Source organism: Mustela nigripes, chromosome 9 (genome assembly GCF_022355385.1).
Source record: "Mustela nigripes isolate SB6536 chromosome 9, MUSNIG.SB6536, whole genome shotgun sequence".
Classification (NCBI taxonomy): Eukaryota; Metazoa; Chordata; class Mammalia; order Carnivora; family Mustelidae; genus Mustela; species Mustela nigripes.
This window is the reverse complement of record NC_081565.1, coordinates 68,346,064-68,359,296: the sequence shown is the minus strand read 5'-3', so window position 1 is coordinate 68,359,296 and position 13,233 is coordinate 68,346,064. Positions and strand designations below refer to the sequence as shown.

The 13,233-nt window shown below is 34.0% G+C and overlaps 1 protein-coding gene across 3 annotated transcripts in view; it reads right to left on the bottom strand.

The window, feature by feature from the left end:
• GKAP1 (G kinase anchoring protein 1) overlaps positions 1-13,233 on the bottom strand; it is an 80,546-nt gene that overhangs the window by 48,064 nt on the left and 19,249 nt on the right. For all 3 annotated transcript variants that reach the window (XM_059411787.1, XM_059411785.1, XM_059411786.1), the window contains exons 5-7: positions 8,816-8,893; positions 4,709-4,832; positions 2,390-2,412 (exon numbers count right to left, since the gene is read on the bottom strand). In XM_059411787.1, the coding sequence (XP_059267770.1) occupies positions 2,390-2,412; positions 4,709-4,832; positions 8,816-8,893 (225 nt within the window). The remainder of the gene's footprint in view (positions 1-2,389; positions 2,413-4,708; positions 4,833-8,815; positions 8,894-13,233) is intronic.

Genomic DNA, 13,233 nt, shown 5'->3' with positions numbered 1-13,233 from the left:
ATGGTACTAGGACTGGGGCTGGGAAAGCAAGATAAGAGGGGAGCTAAAGAGAAGCCCTGCAGCACCAGTATTTAAAAAGGCAACATGTGAAAATTAAAAACACCTTTAAGGATCAAATAATGCTCCTCAAAAAGCATGATTCCTTAAGGCTTCTAAGAGGTATATACAAGCACCTATTTTTTATTTATTCTGCTTGTCTAGAATTCTTATGGGATGTTCTTGACTATACTGAAGAACGGATAGAGGAGTGGTGTAGCAGTGGCAACCAGCATTTCCTGGTCATTTAAGGAAGAAAAATTAATTGTTCCCATCCTCTACTCCTACAAATGCCCATTTTCTAATCATTTCAAGGTGAGAAAGATTACAAAGAAAGCACTGAGATTAATAACGTCATCAAGATGGATGGAGAAAGAAAAAGGAGAATGATGAAATCAACCTGAGAACAAGTTTAGTCAGCAGTTAGAGGAATATACAGAAGTTCAAGTACTCCTCATCACCAAGCAATAAAGTAAAAAAAAAACCCTTTTCTCTTTTGAATTTTATCCAGTAAACATCTGATTTAAGAAGAAATGGATGAGATGCACACTGTTCTCAACAGAGGTTAGGAATTTTAAAGTTCCCATGGAGGGGTGGAATCTCTTGGCATATGTAACAAATTACAGATGGAAAGAATAAGTCAATTATTGAGCATACATATAACAAAGACTTGTATATTTTTAGGAGTAGAAAGCAGATCTCATTTTAGACTTGAAATCAGACATTTTTCAGATTTATTTTTGAACTCTGAAAAAATTCTTCTAGATTCCTAGATTCATGGCATAAATGCTACAAAGCCTAAATATTCAAGTCCCAAGAAAGTGAGTAATAACTCTAATGAAATGGAATAGAAGTTTGGTATATTTTTAACAAGTATCAAGGAGAATGTGAATTACATGTTCTTTTGACCAATTTCTTAAAATAGTTAACATAGGAAATAAATTAGAATTAGATAGCATTTACAAAAGTAGAAAATGTCTTAATCATTAGGATTATTCAGAGTGAATTTTATTACATATCAAATTATTTATCAACAGAAGACAATCAGAACACAGCTCTAAAACTACAATGAAAGACAAAATATATGCTGTAATACCTATCTATGCTTGTTTAAATACAACACAGACTGAATACATTAAATACATGAGCTCCTGTCAGTTCGATTTTTTTTCCTCTTTCAAATCAGGAAAGAAGAAAAACCATGGCACAGTTTATAAAAATTATTTTTCCCTCCACAAACAGTTGCTGGCAGTCTCTTAGAAATAGGTGTACCATTTGAATATGCTTTCTTGTTTACACAAAGCTATCCTCCAAATAAGTCAATGGATTCAAAAAAATGGAATCAGTCCAAAAGTACATGTTTTTCACTTTCAAACATAAAATGAATACTCAGACTCTATTTGTGGTCATTTAAATTTTAATCTAAAAAATGGTGACAGTGGTTTTCAAATAAAAAGAATTTCCACCATCCATTTTAACATATTGATTTTGTGCTTCTGTTCATAGTTAAGGACTGTAATTTTAACATAGTGACAATTATTTAGATGTGGTTTTCTAGAGATGATTTCATTTCCCTAACCTGTCAAGTAAATACTTGAAACAGATTCAAAAATGGCCAAAAATCATACATGTATTACAAAGTAAAAACAAGAAACATCTCTGACCATTCAAAAAATCAACTGATGGAATTACTAACAAGAATACATATGTAACAGAACAGTGAAATTTTCAGATTAGTAGTCAAAATAACTCCCAACATTTTTTTATATCTTCCTCAATATTAGAAGATATTATAGTAGCTCCCAATTCTAAAAGGTTTGTAGGATCTGGTACTGGAGTCTTAAAAATAAAAGTGATCAATAGCCCTAGGAAGTTATGTGTAGGCTGCACTACCCTCTAATGGTGAATGTTAAAAGTAGTAAATGATCCATAGTTATAAACTACAGAATCACATCTTACCTCACACAATTTCCATAATTCCAAAATATCCTGAGACATTGTTTCAGGATATCAGGATATTTTTAATAAAGACTGGAGTGTTACGTCACTTTTCCCTAAAATTTTAAGCTTACATGTGTAACCTTTTGGTGTGGGTGGGTATGTACACACTCACAAATTAGGGTACTAAAGCCAAATAATATTATACCTCCTTCATGTGAATAATATTTTTATTCTACTGTAACGTATTTTATAACTTTATAATGGCCAGATCAACATGACTGAATTCATCCACAACAAATCTATGGGCTATCCTTTATACGGCTAAGTCTCAGACTTACGGCCAAATAGTGAAGTATTATTCTTAAAATCATCAAATGTTTTCTAGAATAAAGATAGTTACAATAACACTTACCTCAGTCTTTTTACTAATGGGATCTGTAAATGAAAAAAAATGATGAAAGTTCATTGAAGAAAATTACCATTAATATTTTATTAGTATTAATAATTATTAATACCCAATAGGTAAAAATATTTAAAGTAATTGAGAAGAATTTAAAAATCATAGTAAGAGTTACAAAAGTCCCTTGGGGGTTGTCTAAGATATCAGATTTCCCTCTCTAGGTATAAGATGTTAAATTTCAACATATAATTACTAATTTGCTCAGCTTAGGGACCGTATCTTGTAACTCAGTTAAATGCCACCCATACCACAGGGTATTATTAAATTTGAAACATTTGAACTCCAAATAATTTGGTCTTTGGCTTCACATAATTTTGGGGGGACAAAAAGGGAATCAAATATGTCTAAGATGAAATCTCAAGGTAATACAACTGCAAAATTGTATAGAACACTACCTTTGTGGGGAAAAAAAAGCAGAATAGTATTTGTCATTTAAACCTCTTAGTTTATTTTAAAAATATACATCATAGTGTTTTGATAATACTGTAAAAAAATCTTAAAAATTGATGTATATTTATAAAATGAATAAAAGAAAGAAGGTAATATGAAATATACCCAGATTAAGCAAATCATTGATTCTGTAACAACACAGCATTTCTGGAAAGGGATTACAGAATGAGGAAAACTAAGACAAGGGAATCCACACAGATTCAAGGTTGAAACTAAACTACACAGAGGGAGCAAGTGTTCTTACTTAAATTAGAGATGACTGGGATATCTAATATTTAACATTGCTTCTTGTATATAGAAGAAAATTTATATTCTCAAGGACTAACAATAATTTAATAGAATAGCAATCTTATGACTGAGAATTTAAAACAGCTCTCTAAACCATCTGTTGATCAGAATAGGATCTATAAGTATAATAAATGTCCAAATCACAGGTTTCAGCTCAAACTACAAAATCCTATTTATTCCTAATTTCCTCTTTATTCCTAACATCATAGCCATTCTTCTAGTGTGTTTTACTTAGCATACAACGTGATGCCAGAACCTGAGAATCACGACTGCTTTAACCATATCTTGAAATAGTCGTCTACCTTCCTTTTAACAGTACTATACTGATGTCCTTCTTATTCTAATAAATTTACATAGCACGTATAATCAAACATATGAGAAATAAAGAAGTTTTTAAAAGCATTCTTTTCATGTTTCTGCCTAGTTTTTAATTATATTTTATATAAAATTTTTCTTGCCAAAATTGAAAACGCTAATATACATCTGACCTTTTAACCTCAAATAAGAAACTTAGTAAGAGAGGCAGACTAGAGGAAAAACAATCCTGATCCTTAAACCAAAGCAACATAATGCTCTAAATTTATTCCTAATTTCACAGATAGGCTTGCTTCTGAAAAGAGTAAAGTATTTCACTGTGGGTTTTTTTTTAATTATTGCTACAGTATTATTAATTCTCACAGAATAAATGCCCAGTGTATTAAGGCTAAATTCATATGAGTCAAATAGATCAATCTGTCAATGAACAAACAACAGTTAATTTTGTCAGCAACTATTCTGACTGGCGTAAGCACAATGCTGTCCAAAAAAATTTTCTGTAAGGTATGTTCCATACCTGTGCTGTCTAATGTAGAAGCTACCAGCCACACGTAGCTGAGCATTTGAAATGTGGCTAATGTAACTAATGAGTTTTTTTTATTTTAGTTCATCTTAATTAATTTATATTTAAATTGCCACACATGAATAGTGGCTACCATATTTTACAGCACAGACAGGGTTTTCATGATTCCTCACATCAAAAACAATGTACTTTATGGTCTGTCTTCAAAAGTTTGGAGGATGGTGTAGTTTCCTTGTCTTCTCTGTTCAATAAAAAAATACAAATGAGATTATAAAGTTACAAAATTTGCATTTTAATTTTCTAAGGTGTAGTTCCAGATAATTTGAAGAGGTTGACCAAAAATGGGTGAAATACTATTCTTGGTCTAGTGCAAGTCCATTTACTTTATAACGGCAATAATCATGTTTCAAGATGACTCAAAAACTACAATTTTTACTTTCAGTGAATTTTAGAAAATGGACAAATTCAGATACAAAAAGATAAATTTGTACTGAAATTTTATGGGGATTTAATGACTGTTTTTAAAATACCCCCCCACATTCTTTCTTTCTAAACAGGTCTACATTTTTCACAATCTCAGTAACACATCACCAAAACAATTTTTACTTATTTTAAAAATTAGCAAGGAACTTAAAACTTAAGTATACAAACTTAAAATAGTCTCTCTAGCATAATAGATTTTGTACATAAATTACCTTCAGATTGAAAATCTTTTAGTGATACTGTGAGAGGTTTGTCTTTTCCCTGATGAGTCTTTCTTTTATCTTTTTTATTCATAACCTTTGACTGAGTTGAAGCATTTTCAGCATTTTCATACTCCTAAAAAGAATTACCAATGATAATTAAGCTTGGTTTACCACTGGTAAAAAATCAATATACCATTATAGGTAATATATTAAAGTTTTATTTTTTTTAAAGATAAACTGCAAATTTAAAAAATCAATACATGAAGCTAGCCAAATTGTATAAAAGGATAGTTCTTTTTTTTTTTTTTTTTAAGAGAGAAAGCACACATGCCAGTGGGGAAGGGCAAAGGGAAAGGGAAAGAGAGGATCTTAAGCAGGTGCCACTCTCAACACAGAGTCCGACGCAAGGCTGGATCTCATGACCCTGAAACGATGACCTGAGCTGAAATCAAGAGTCAGACACTTAACTGACAGAACCACCCAGGCACCAGCCCCAGGGATAGCTCTTTTTTATTTATATACTCAATCTCTTGCCTCTTAAACATTAAAATAAAAACAAAAAGCTATACTTTGTGGCTTATGACTTCTCCTAGTTGCCACCTCTTCTTTATTTCAGGACCAAACTTAAGACAATCATTTATAGTCAATTTCCTTTCTCACCACCTCCGCCAAATCTGGCTCCCCCGGTTCTCTGCCACTAAAATTAAGGTCAACCTCCCCCACAATGCCAGATCCAAAGACGTTATTTTTTCAAACACCTCTTGGTTTTCTCAATACACTCTGAATACTCCTTAGTCTCCTTCACTGGCTTCTCATTTCCTAACTCTTCTCAACATTATTCCATTCTTAAGATATTCTTTTGCTTTATACCCATTGTTCCTTGAAGTTTAAAGTTCTACCTATACACTGATTTTTGTATGTACAGACAACTCAGCTGCACTGTTCAGTAAGCACAGCCCAACTAAATATGTTCACTCTGCCTGCCCTCCTGGATCCTCCAGTAAGTACCTTGTTTAATGCCACCATCATCTATACAACTGTGTAGACTAGAAACCTAAGTCACCTGTGTCTGCTTCCTGCAGACTTTATATACAAATCAGTCACAAGCTCTTGTGGAGTTTATCTCCTAAAGATCTCTTATATCTGTTCTGTTCTCTTCAGCCCTTCTGTCATTTCCTTATCTTCTTTTGCTGGACACTGCAACACCCTCTAATTTTAGCCCCTCAATTCATCTTCACGGCTACAGCATAAGTTTCTAAAACGAAAACCTGAAATCAATCTAAAAGTTAAAAATATTCAATAGTTCTCAGCCAACAGATTTATAAAGCCCAATCTCCTTAGCCTGGGGCATGAGATTCTTTATATCCTATCCTTCAGAAAGTGTCTTTAGCAACTTCAAATCAAAGATGCTATACTCTTCACATGCACGTATCCTGTACGTATCCCTGACAATGCCTACTTTCTCTGGCCTACACTTGACCTTTTAATAAACCTAGTTAAGACTCCTCTTTAATAATCCTTCTCTAAAACCCATCCCCATCAAAGGCAAAGAAAAGTCTTCCATATTTCTGAATTCACACTGCACTGGGACCATGTCTTTATCTTTCTATGACGTGCTTTGCACATTTTGGCTATTCAAAAAAATATTTAGCAAATGAGTAATAGAACAGAAAACAAATATGCCATCACAGGGGTGCCTGGGTGGCTCATCAGGTTAAGCATCCAACTCTTAATTTCTGACACAGGTCCATAATCTCAGGGTCATGAGGCTCAGCCCCACATTGGGCTCCACACTCAGTGAGGAGTGTGCTTGAGATTCTTTTCCTCTGCTCCTCCTCTCCATGTGCACTCTCTATTCTAAAGTAAGCAAAGAAAAAAAGAAATAAAGATGGGGTGCCTGGGTGGCTCAGTGGGTTAAGCCTCTGCCTTCGACTCAGGTCATGATCTCAGGGTCCTGGGATCGAGTCCCGCATCAGGCTCTCTACTTGGCAGGGAGCCTGCTTCCCCCTCTCTCTCTGCCTCCTTGTGGTCTCTGTCAAATAAATAAATAAAATCTTTTTTAAAAAATGAAAGAAAATTCCATCCCAAACTTTAGTTCCTAAAAAAAAAAAATGCACTGAAAGAATTATAGTTATTTTATTGGAATACTGACTTAAAATTCAATTACTACATTAATGCAATCACATCAAACTAACCACTGCATACAATAAGAGTTCCTCCCTTTTCTGAAAGTCATTAATGTCTGATAGAACCAATGCTTTTGGGTAACAGACCTATGACCATGCTAAGAAAACTGGCTGGGAGCATATTTTATCAGCACCATCTACATAAAGCAATATAGATCTAAAGATATAGTTAGTTCTTTTAGCTTTAGAATCTAGACATATATCTCATAACAATAAATTATTATGTGATAGTGCTCTATTTGATAAATTTTATCTCTGAATTAAGCAAGTCAGAAGAACTTTTTTTTTATACTTTTCCAGTGTAACTTGAAAGTCCATTTTTAAAAAAGATTTTATTTATTTGATAGACAGAGATCACAAGTGGGCAGAGAAGGAGAAAGGGGGAAGCAGGCTCCCCGCTGAGCAGAGAGCCCAATGCAGGACTTGATCCTAGGACCCTAAGATCATGACCTGAGCCAAAGGCAGAAGCTTAACCTACTGAGCCACCCAGGCGCCCTGAAAGTCCATTTTAATAATTAAATAATACAAAAGCTCGCTGTATTCATTTTTCTAATTGCCAGTTTTGTGTTTAAATGGGCAACTAACAATAAGGATCATAGTTACTCTTGATTATTCAGGATAACACGAATAGGGACACTGAAAATGAAATGAACACATATTATATACAAAGTCTTTCATCCTTTTCCCTTGAAATACAAATAAAAAGCAAAAGCACCTGCTATAAATTTTAATTCCTCTCTTCCCTTCATCTTAAGTGAAGGAGCTAGTGTAAAGGCCTTTAAGCATGACCAGGGTCACTTATGACTACAATCACAAACTGAATATATTTTACAGACCAAAACAATTTCCAATGCATATAAAGAACTAAAATGTCAAATTATATGAAAATAATAAATGCTCAATTTAAATATAGAAACTGGAAGCCAACACTACCTTTTACTTAAACATTCCTATAGTTTTGAGCTGTACAATGCACTTCAGCACACAGCCCAATATTACAGTTTAGATAAAATTCAGAGTTCACAAAGTCAAAACATCAGGAATGGCCTCCCATTTAATTATCAGGTTATCTCCGGCAGAGAGTCTCTTAGTGGATGCCCATGTACTTATACTTACTTGGATTTTTAAATCTACTTATTTCCTGTGTTTTAAAAAATAAATTAAAATAAATCATCTGCTATTAATTTCATTTCCCCTCTTCTCTTCATCTTGGGTGTATGAATTTAAGGAAATATTTCAAATCACCAAAGTTCAGTTTGTTGCCTCTCAAAATCTAGGGAATAGTCTTATTACAAAAAAATCTTGGAACACTGAAAATAATAAAATAAAATAAAGATGTTTAAAAAAATAAAAAATAAAAAGGCTCCAATCCACTGGGTATTGTACATAAACAATGAATCTTGGTGGGGGGGGAAACTGTAACAGGGCACCTGGGCAGTGCAGTCAGTTGAGCACCCAACTCTTGGTTTCCATGTGGGTCATGGTCTTGGTGTCATGGGATCAAGTCCCATGTTGGGCTCCATGCTCAGCACAGAGTCTGGTTGGGACTCTTTCTCCCTAGTCTCCTCCTCCCCACCCCTGCTCTCTCTCAAATAAATAGATACTTCTTTTTTTAAAAAGATTTTATTTATTTATTTGACAGATATCACAAGTAGGCAGAGAGAGAGGAGGGAAGCTGGCTCCCCACTCAAATCACGGGATCATAACCTGAGCTGAAGGCAGAGGCTTTAACCCACTAAGCCACCAACCACCTCTAAATAAATCTTTTAAAAAATTATTTTTAAAAAACTTCTTAATAATAATTTGTTACAGTGGTGAATTTTTAGGATAAACTTTAATGGAGAACTCTTATACAATCTTTAGAAAGGTTGGTCCTAACCTCTGAACACTTAAACTTCTAAAATATCTAAATTAATAAATGTGTAAATACCTTTTTGTGTTCTTCATATTCTAATTTACTTAGCAACAATGCCTTCTCAAGATCTGCTTCAAACATTTCAGATGTCAGCTAGAACAAAAAGAAAGTTTCACGATTATGCCACACTAGCCAAATAACCATGACAATATATACAGGAAAGGGAAACAAACACATTAAAAAACAATCTGGGTTCTCCAAATTTATCTGTCCACGCCAAAGTAGAGAACCTTGTAGTTTTCAGAAGATACAAAAGCAAACTTCCAATTTTGAGGTTTCTATTTCCCTATTCACTGTCAATGATATATTACACATCACATTATTTTTTTCTTTAGTAAAAAAAATTTTACAAAGAAATTGACACTATATTAGAGGTCAATGATGGTGTCCAGTTTAGGACACAGAAAATTATATTAGTGACCTCCACTCAAAAATGTAACTGAAAAATAATAAACATTATAAAACATACCATTCCCTTAGTATAAGTAATCCACAGAGGTACAGAAACTTTAAATAAGGTGACCAAATGTTCTGGTAGATCTCTGATGTTACAGAATAATTTATAGTGTGCCTTTCTACCTCCATCCTTTTATATGATTGTCCAAACTTTAAGGTCATCTAATACAATAAAAAATAATTCTTTAATTTGTGATCTTTTGGTTCCTCTTTCCCACTACTCAAAATCATCTTAATTTCTTACAATCTAGCTCCTACTATCAACTGATCAAATTACTCTCCAAAATTACGAGACAGAATCGCTATGGTAGCTGAATGAAATTTTGGTTTCTACCATTGGAGACAAGGTTATAACTGCAGCTGACTACAGGAGAGTTGCCACATGACAGGAGTAAACTTCCTAGATTTGTGTACATGGATGTGTCAACCTACGTGGACTAAATACTAAAGGCAAAAATTTAGTGGACATGTCTAGTGTTTGTCCAGAATCCCTTCCTTTTTTCCTGTGAATAGCTATACTTCACCCCAATGCCCTGTGATTCTAGTAGGACAGCCAACCACATAACCCTGTATACCACCCATCACCAAACCCACACAAACATCCAAACTACCATCATCAAGGACAGGGTGGTGGCAAGGAATTCAATACTTTTTTGATGTACTAGGAATTAAATTTTGAGAACAAATACAAAGCAAGTGGTGTTTGATTATCTGATGTGACAGCCTCTATAAGTGAGCATACTAGTTCTACTGGTTCACATCTCTAAGCACTCCAGAATGTTTAAGCTTCCATCTCCCCCAAGGCACACTTTAGTTCTTAATTCAAATCGGTGAATCCTTTCAACAAATTACTTCAGCCAACAGTAATCGGAATTATTTCTATTGCTTAATGACAAAAAAATCTAAACTAAAACAGAAATTGACTCCAAAAAGGAATGATTTATTTCCAAGGAATAACTTAAAAATTAGAAAAATGTAAACACTGGATACCATGAACTAAAGTTTTGTTTTGTTTTTTTTTTAAGATTTTATTTATTTACTTGGCAGAGGGAGATCACAAGTAGGCAGAGAGGCAGGCAGAAAGCAAGGGGGAAGCAGGCTCCCCGCTGAGCAGACAGCCCAGTGCAGGGCTCGATCCCAGGACCCCGGAATCATGACCTGAGCCGAAGGCAGAGGCTTTAACCCACTGAGCCACCCAGGTGCACCTGAACTAAAGTTTTTATTCCTAAGTTATCTCTTTGAAAGCATCTCATCTAAACCTACACTAAGACAACAAAAAGAAAGGGGAAAGATTACATTTATCACAGAAAAAACTAATCTAACTCAGAGAAAAATGCAATTAGAATTAAAATGGTAAATAAGGCTATATAGCACTAGAAAATACGGTTAAACCCAGAGTAAACTGTACATATTTCTATAAAACTAAAATGAAGAATTAATCCAAGTTAGTAATCATCAAGAAAAAGTAGTAACCTTCCAAATATTTATAATACAAGAGATATTCAAAAACAGTATGTTATAAAGTAAAAAAGAATTGGATTCATCTTAGCATTATACAAAAAATTTTACATCAGGGGTGCCTGAGTGGTGCAGTCCACTGAGCATCAGACTCTTGGGTTTCAGCTCAGGTTGTGATCTCAGGGTCATGGCACTGGGCCCTCATCAGACTCCACAATCAGCGCAGAGTCTGCTTAGGATTCTCTCCCTTTCCCTCAGGTCCTCCCCCCACCCCTGCACACTCTCTCTCTAAATAAATAAATCTTTAAAAAAAAGTAAAGTTGACATTAATTTCTCCTAAACTTAAAGCAAACAGAGTATAAAATATTTCTTTGTAAGTAAAGTCAAGAAGTCATCCCAACACAGATAAAGTAACAAAACTATTTGTTTATTCTGATCAAAGCCAGTTCAATTTACCACTGAACTTTTAATCCATATTAATGACATTTTACATTTATAGAAAGGGAATTTAATATTATTTCCAATATGTTAGATATTCTGACTGATATTCCAAAAATTAGTTAATAAGCAGGAGAACAGATTAAAGAGTTGGGAGTCAACTAGAAGATATCAGTATTCTTTTTCCTATTAACTCAGGAACTTAAATATTAAAGTAGCTGATTGTAATAGCATGAAAAAAACTGAATGAAACTTTTAAAGTTAAAAGTCTCCTTAACATTTGGTTCCAAATGCAGCAGTTCAGAGCTTTTAATTTTTAACACAAACTAGTATACAAGGAAACACAAGTAGGCAAAAATGATTTAAGTTTCAATTAAATCTTTAAAAGCTAGAACAAATTTTCCAAAAATGTCCATATGATCAATCAACTAATAAGATAATAGACAACCTTCTACATGCCTTGCTTGTAGGACTTTAAAGCAACTTCTGCCCTCAAAGAGTTTCTGCTCCAGTTGTGGACAGAACACTAACACATACGAAGCACAGGAAATAGAATAAAATATTGAAAATGCTACAAAAGTGGAGGAAAAAAAACATACATGACAAATAAAATTCAGAGAGGCATACAGAAAATACACTGTTTATCCATTAATGGTAGATATAATTTGGAGAGGTAGAAAAAGGAATAGAAGAATTTCAGAAGAGCCAAATGATACTATTATTAAAAATATGATATTAAAAATAGATGCATTATGGGATACACCAAAGAAAGGGGATACCTGATAAAGTGTGAATTCAATAGAGAGAAATGTAGACAAAACCTAGGCTTTGGGAGAACACTTAGGTAGATCATTTAAATTCCAATTCCATGTATGTTAACTGACCTTGGGCAAATTATATGATTTCTATAAATATGAGTTTCTTCATATATAAAAAGGAAATAGAAATATCAACGTACAGGGCAGTTTTAAAGATTTAAAGCTATTAATACATGTTAAGTGCCTAACCCAGTGCCTGCCTGTCACAAGACGCACATACAGTACATTGGAATTCCCCTCCTCTACAATGGAGAATAGTGGAAAATGAGGTTGCTTAGGTAGGGCAGAATTAGACTCTGGCACTCCCTAAAAAGTAGGGACTCAGGACAGATGAAAGAGAATTGCTGATGAAAGTAATTTTAAAGAATTAAACTGGAACATCAGAAAAACAAAGGCTTAGAATCAATGTGTTTGGCTAAACATCTGTAATCTCAGCATACAGAAACTTGAACCAGAACACGAAAGTGCAGAAAATAAAGAAAGCTATATCCTAGAAAAGAATGACCAAGTTTTAGAACACTGACTGAATATGAAATATGAAAAAAGAATCAAAGATAAGATTTGTGATCCAAGATAAGAAAATGATAGCACAACACAAAACAATAAGAGAAAGAAAACATGATTCTAAATTCTCTAAACATATCTCACAGTGTTAATCATAAGACTACTATAAATATAGTTGTCAACCTAATTCATCAGTACATGTACAGACAGAATTGAGAGGGGGGACAGTCTGAGCCTAAAAGACAAATACCAGGGCAAGAAAATGCAAAACCACCATGATTTTTTAAAAGGTATCTTCTATTAAGTCTGCAGATTGAGATTTCCGCAGCACTTGCGGGGAGGAGGAAAGGAAGACAAAGAAGAAATAGTAGGCACTGCAATGCCTACAAGACTGAAGAAGAGAAGTGCCCAAGAAGCACTTCAGATCCTTCTTCAGTTGGCTTCCTTCATTGCCTACTCCCACTCCTCATCTAGCAGTAAAACATGTTTTTTCTATTTAAACAAACCTATAGCTCAAGGGCTTATGATCAGTTAATATGAAGAACCAATGAAAAATGGGAAGGCCAACATCTTCCTAGGAACAACGCAAAAGGCAAGGGAAGCAAGGGAAAAAATGAACTACTGGGATTTCATCAAGATCAAAAGCTTTTGCACAGCAAAGGAAACAGTTAACAAAATCAAAAGACAACTGACAGAATGGGAGAAGATATTTGCAAACGACATATCAGATAAAGGACTAGTGTCCAGAATCTATAAAGA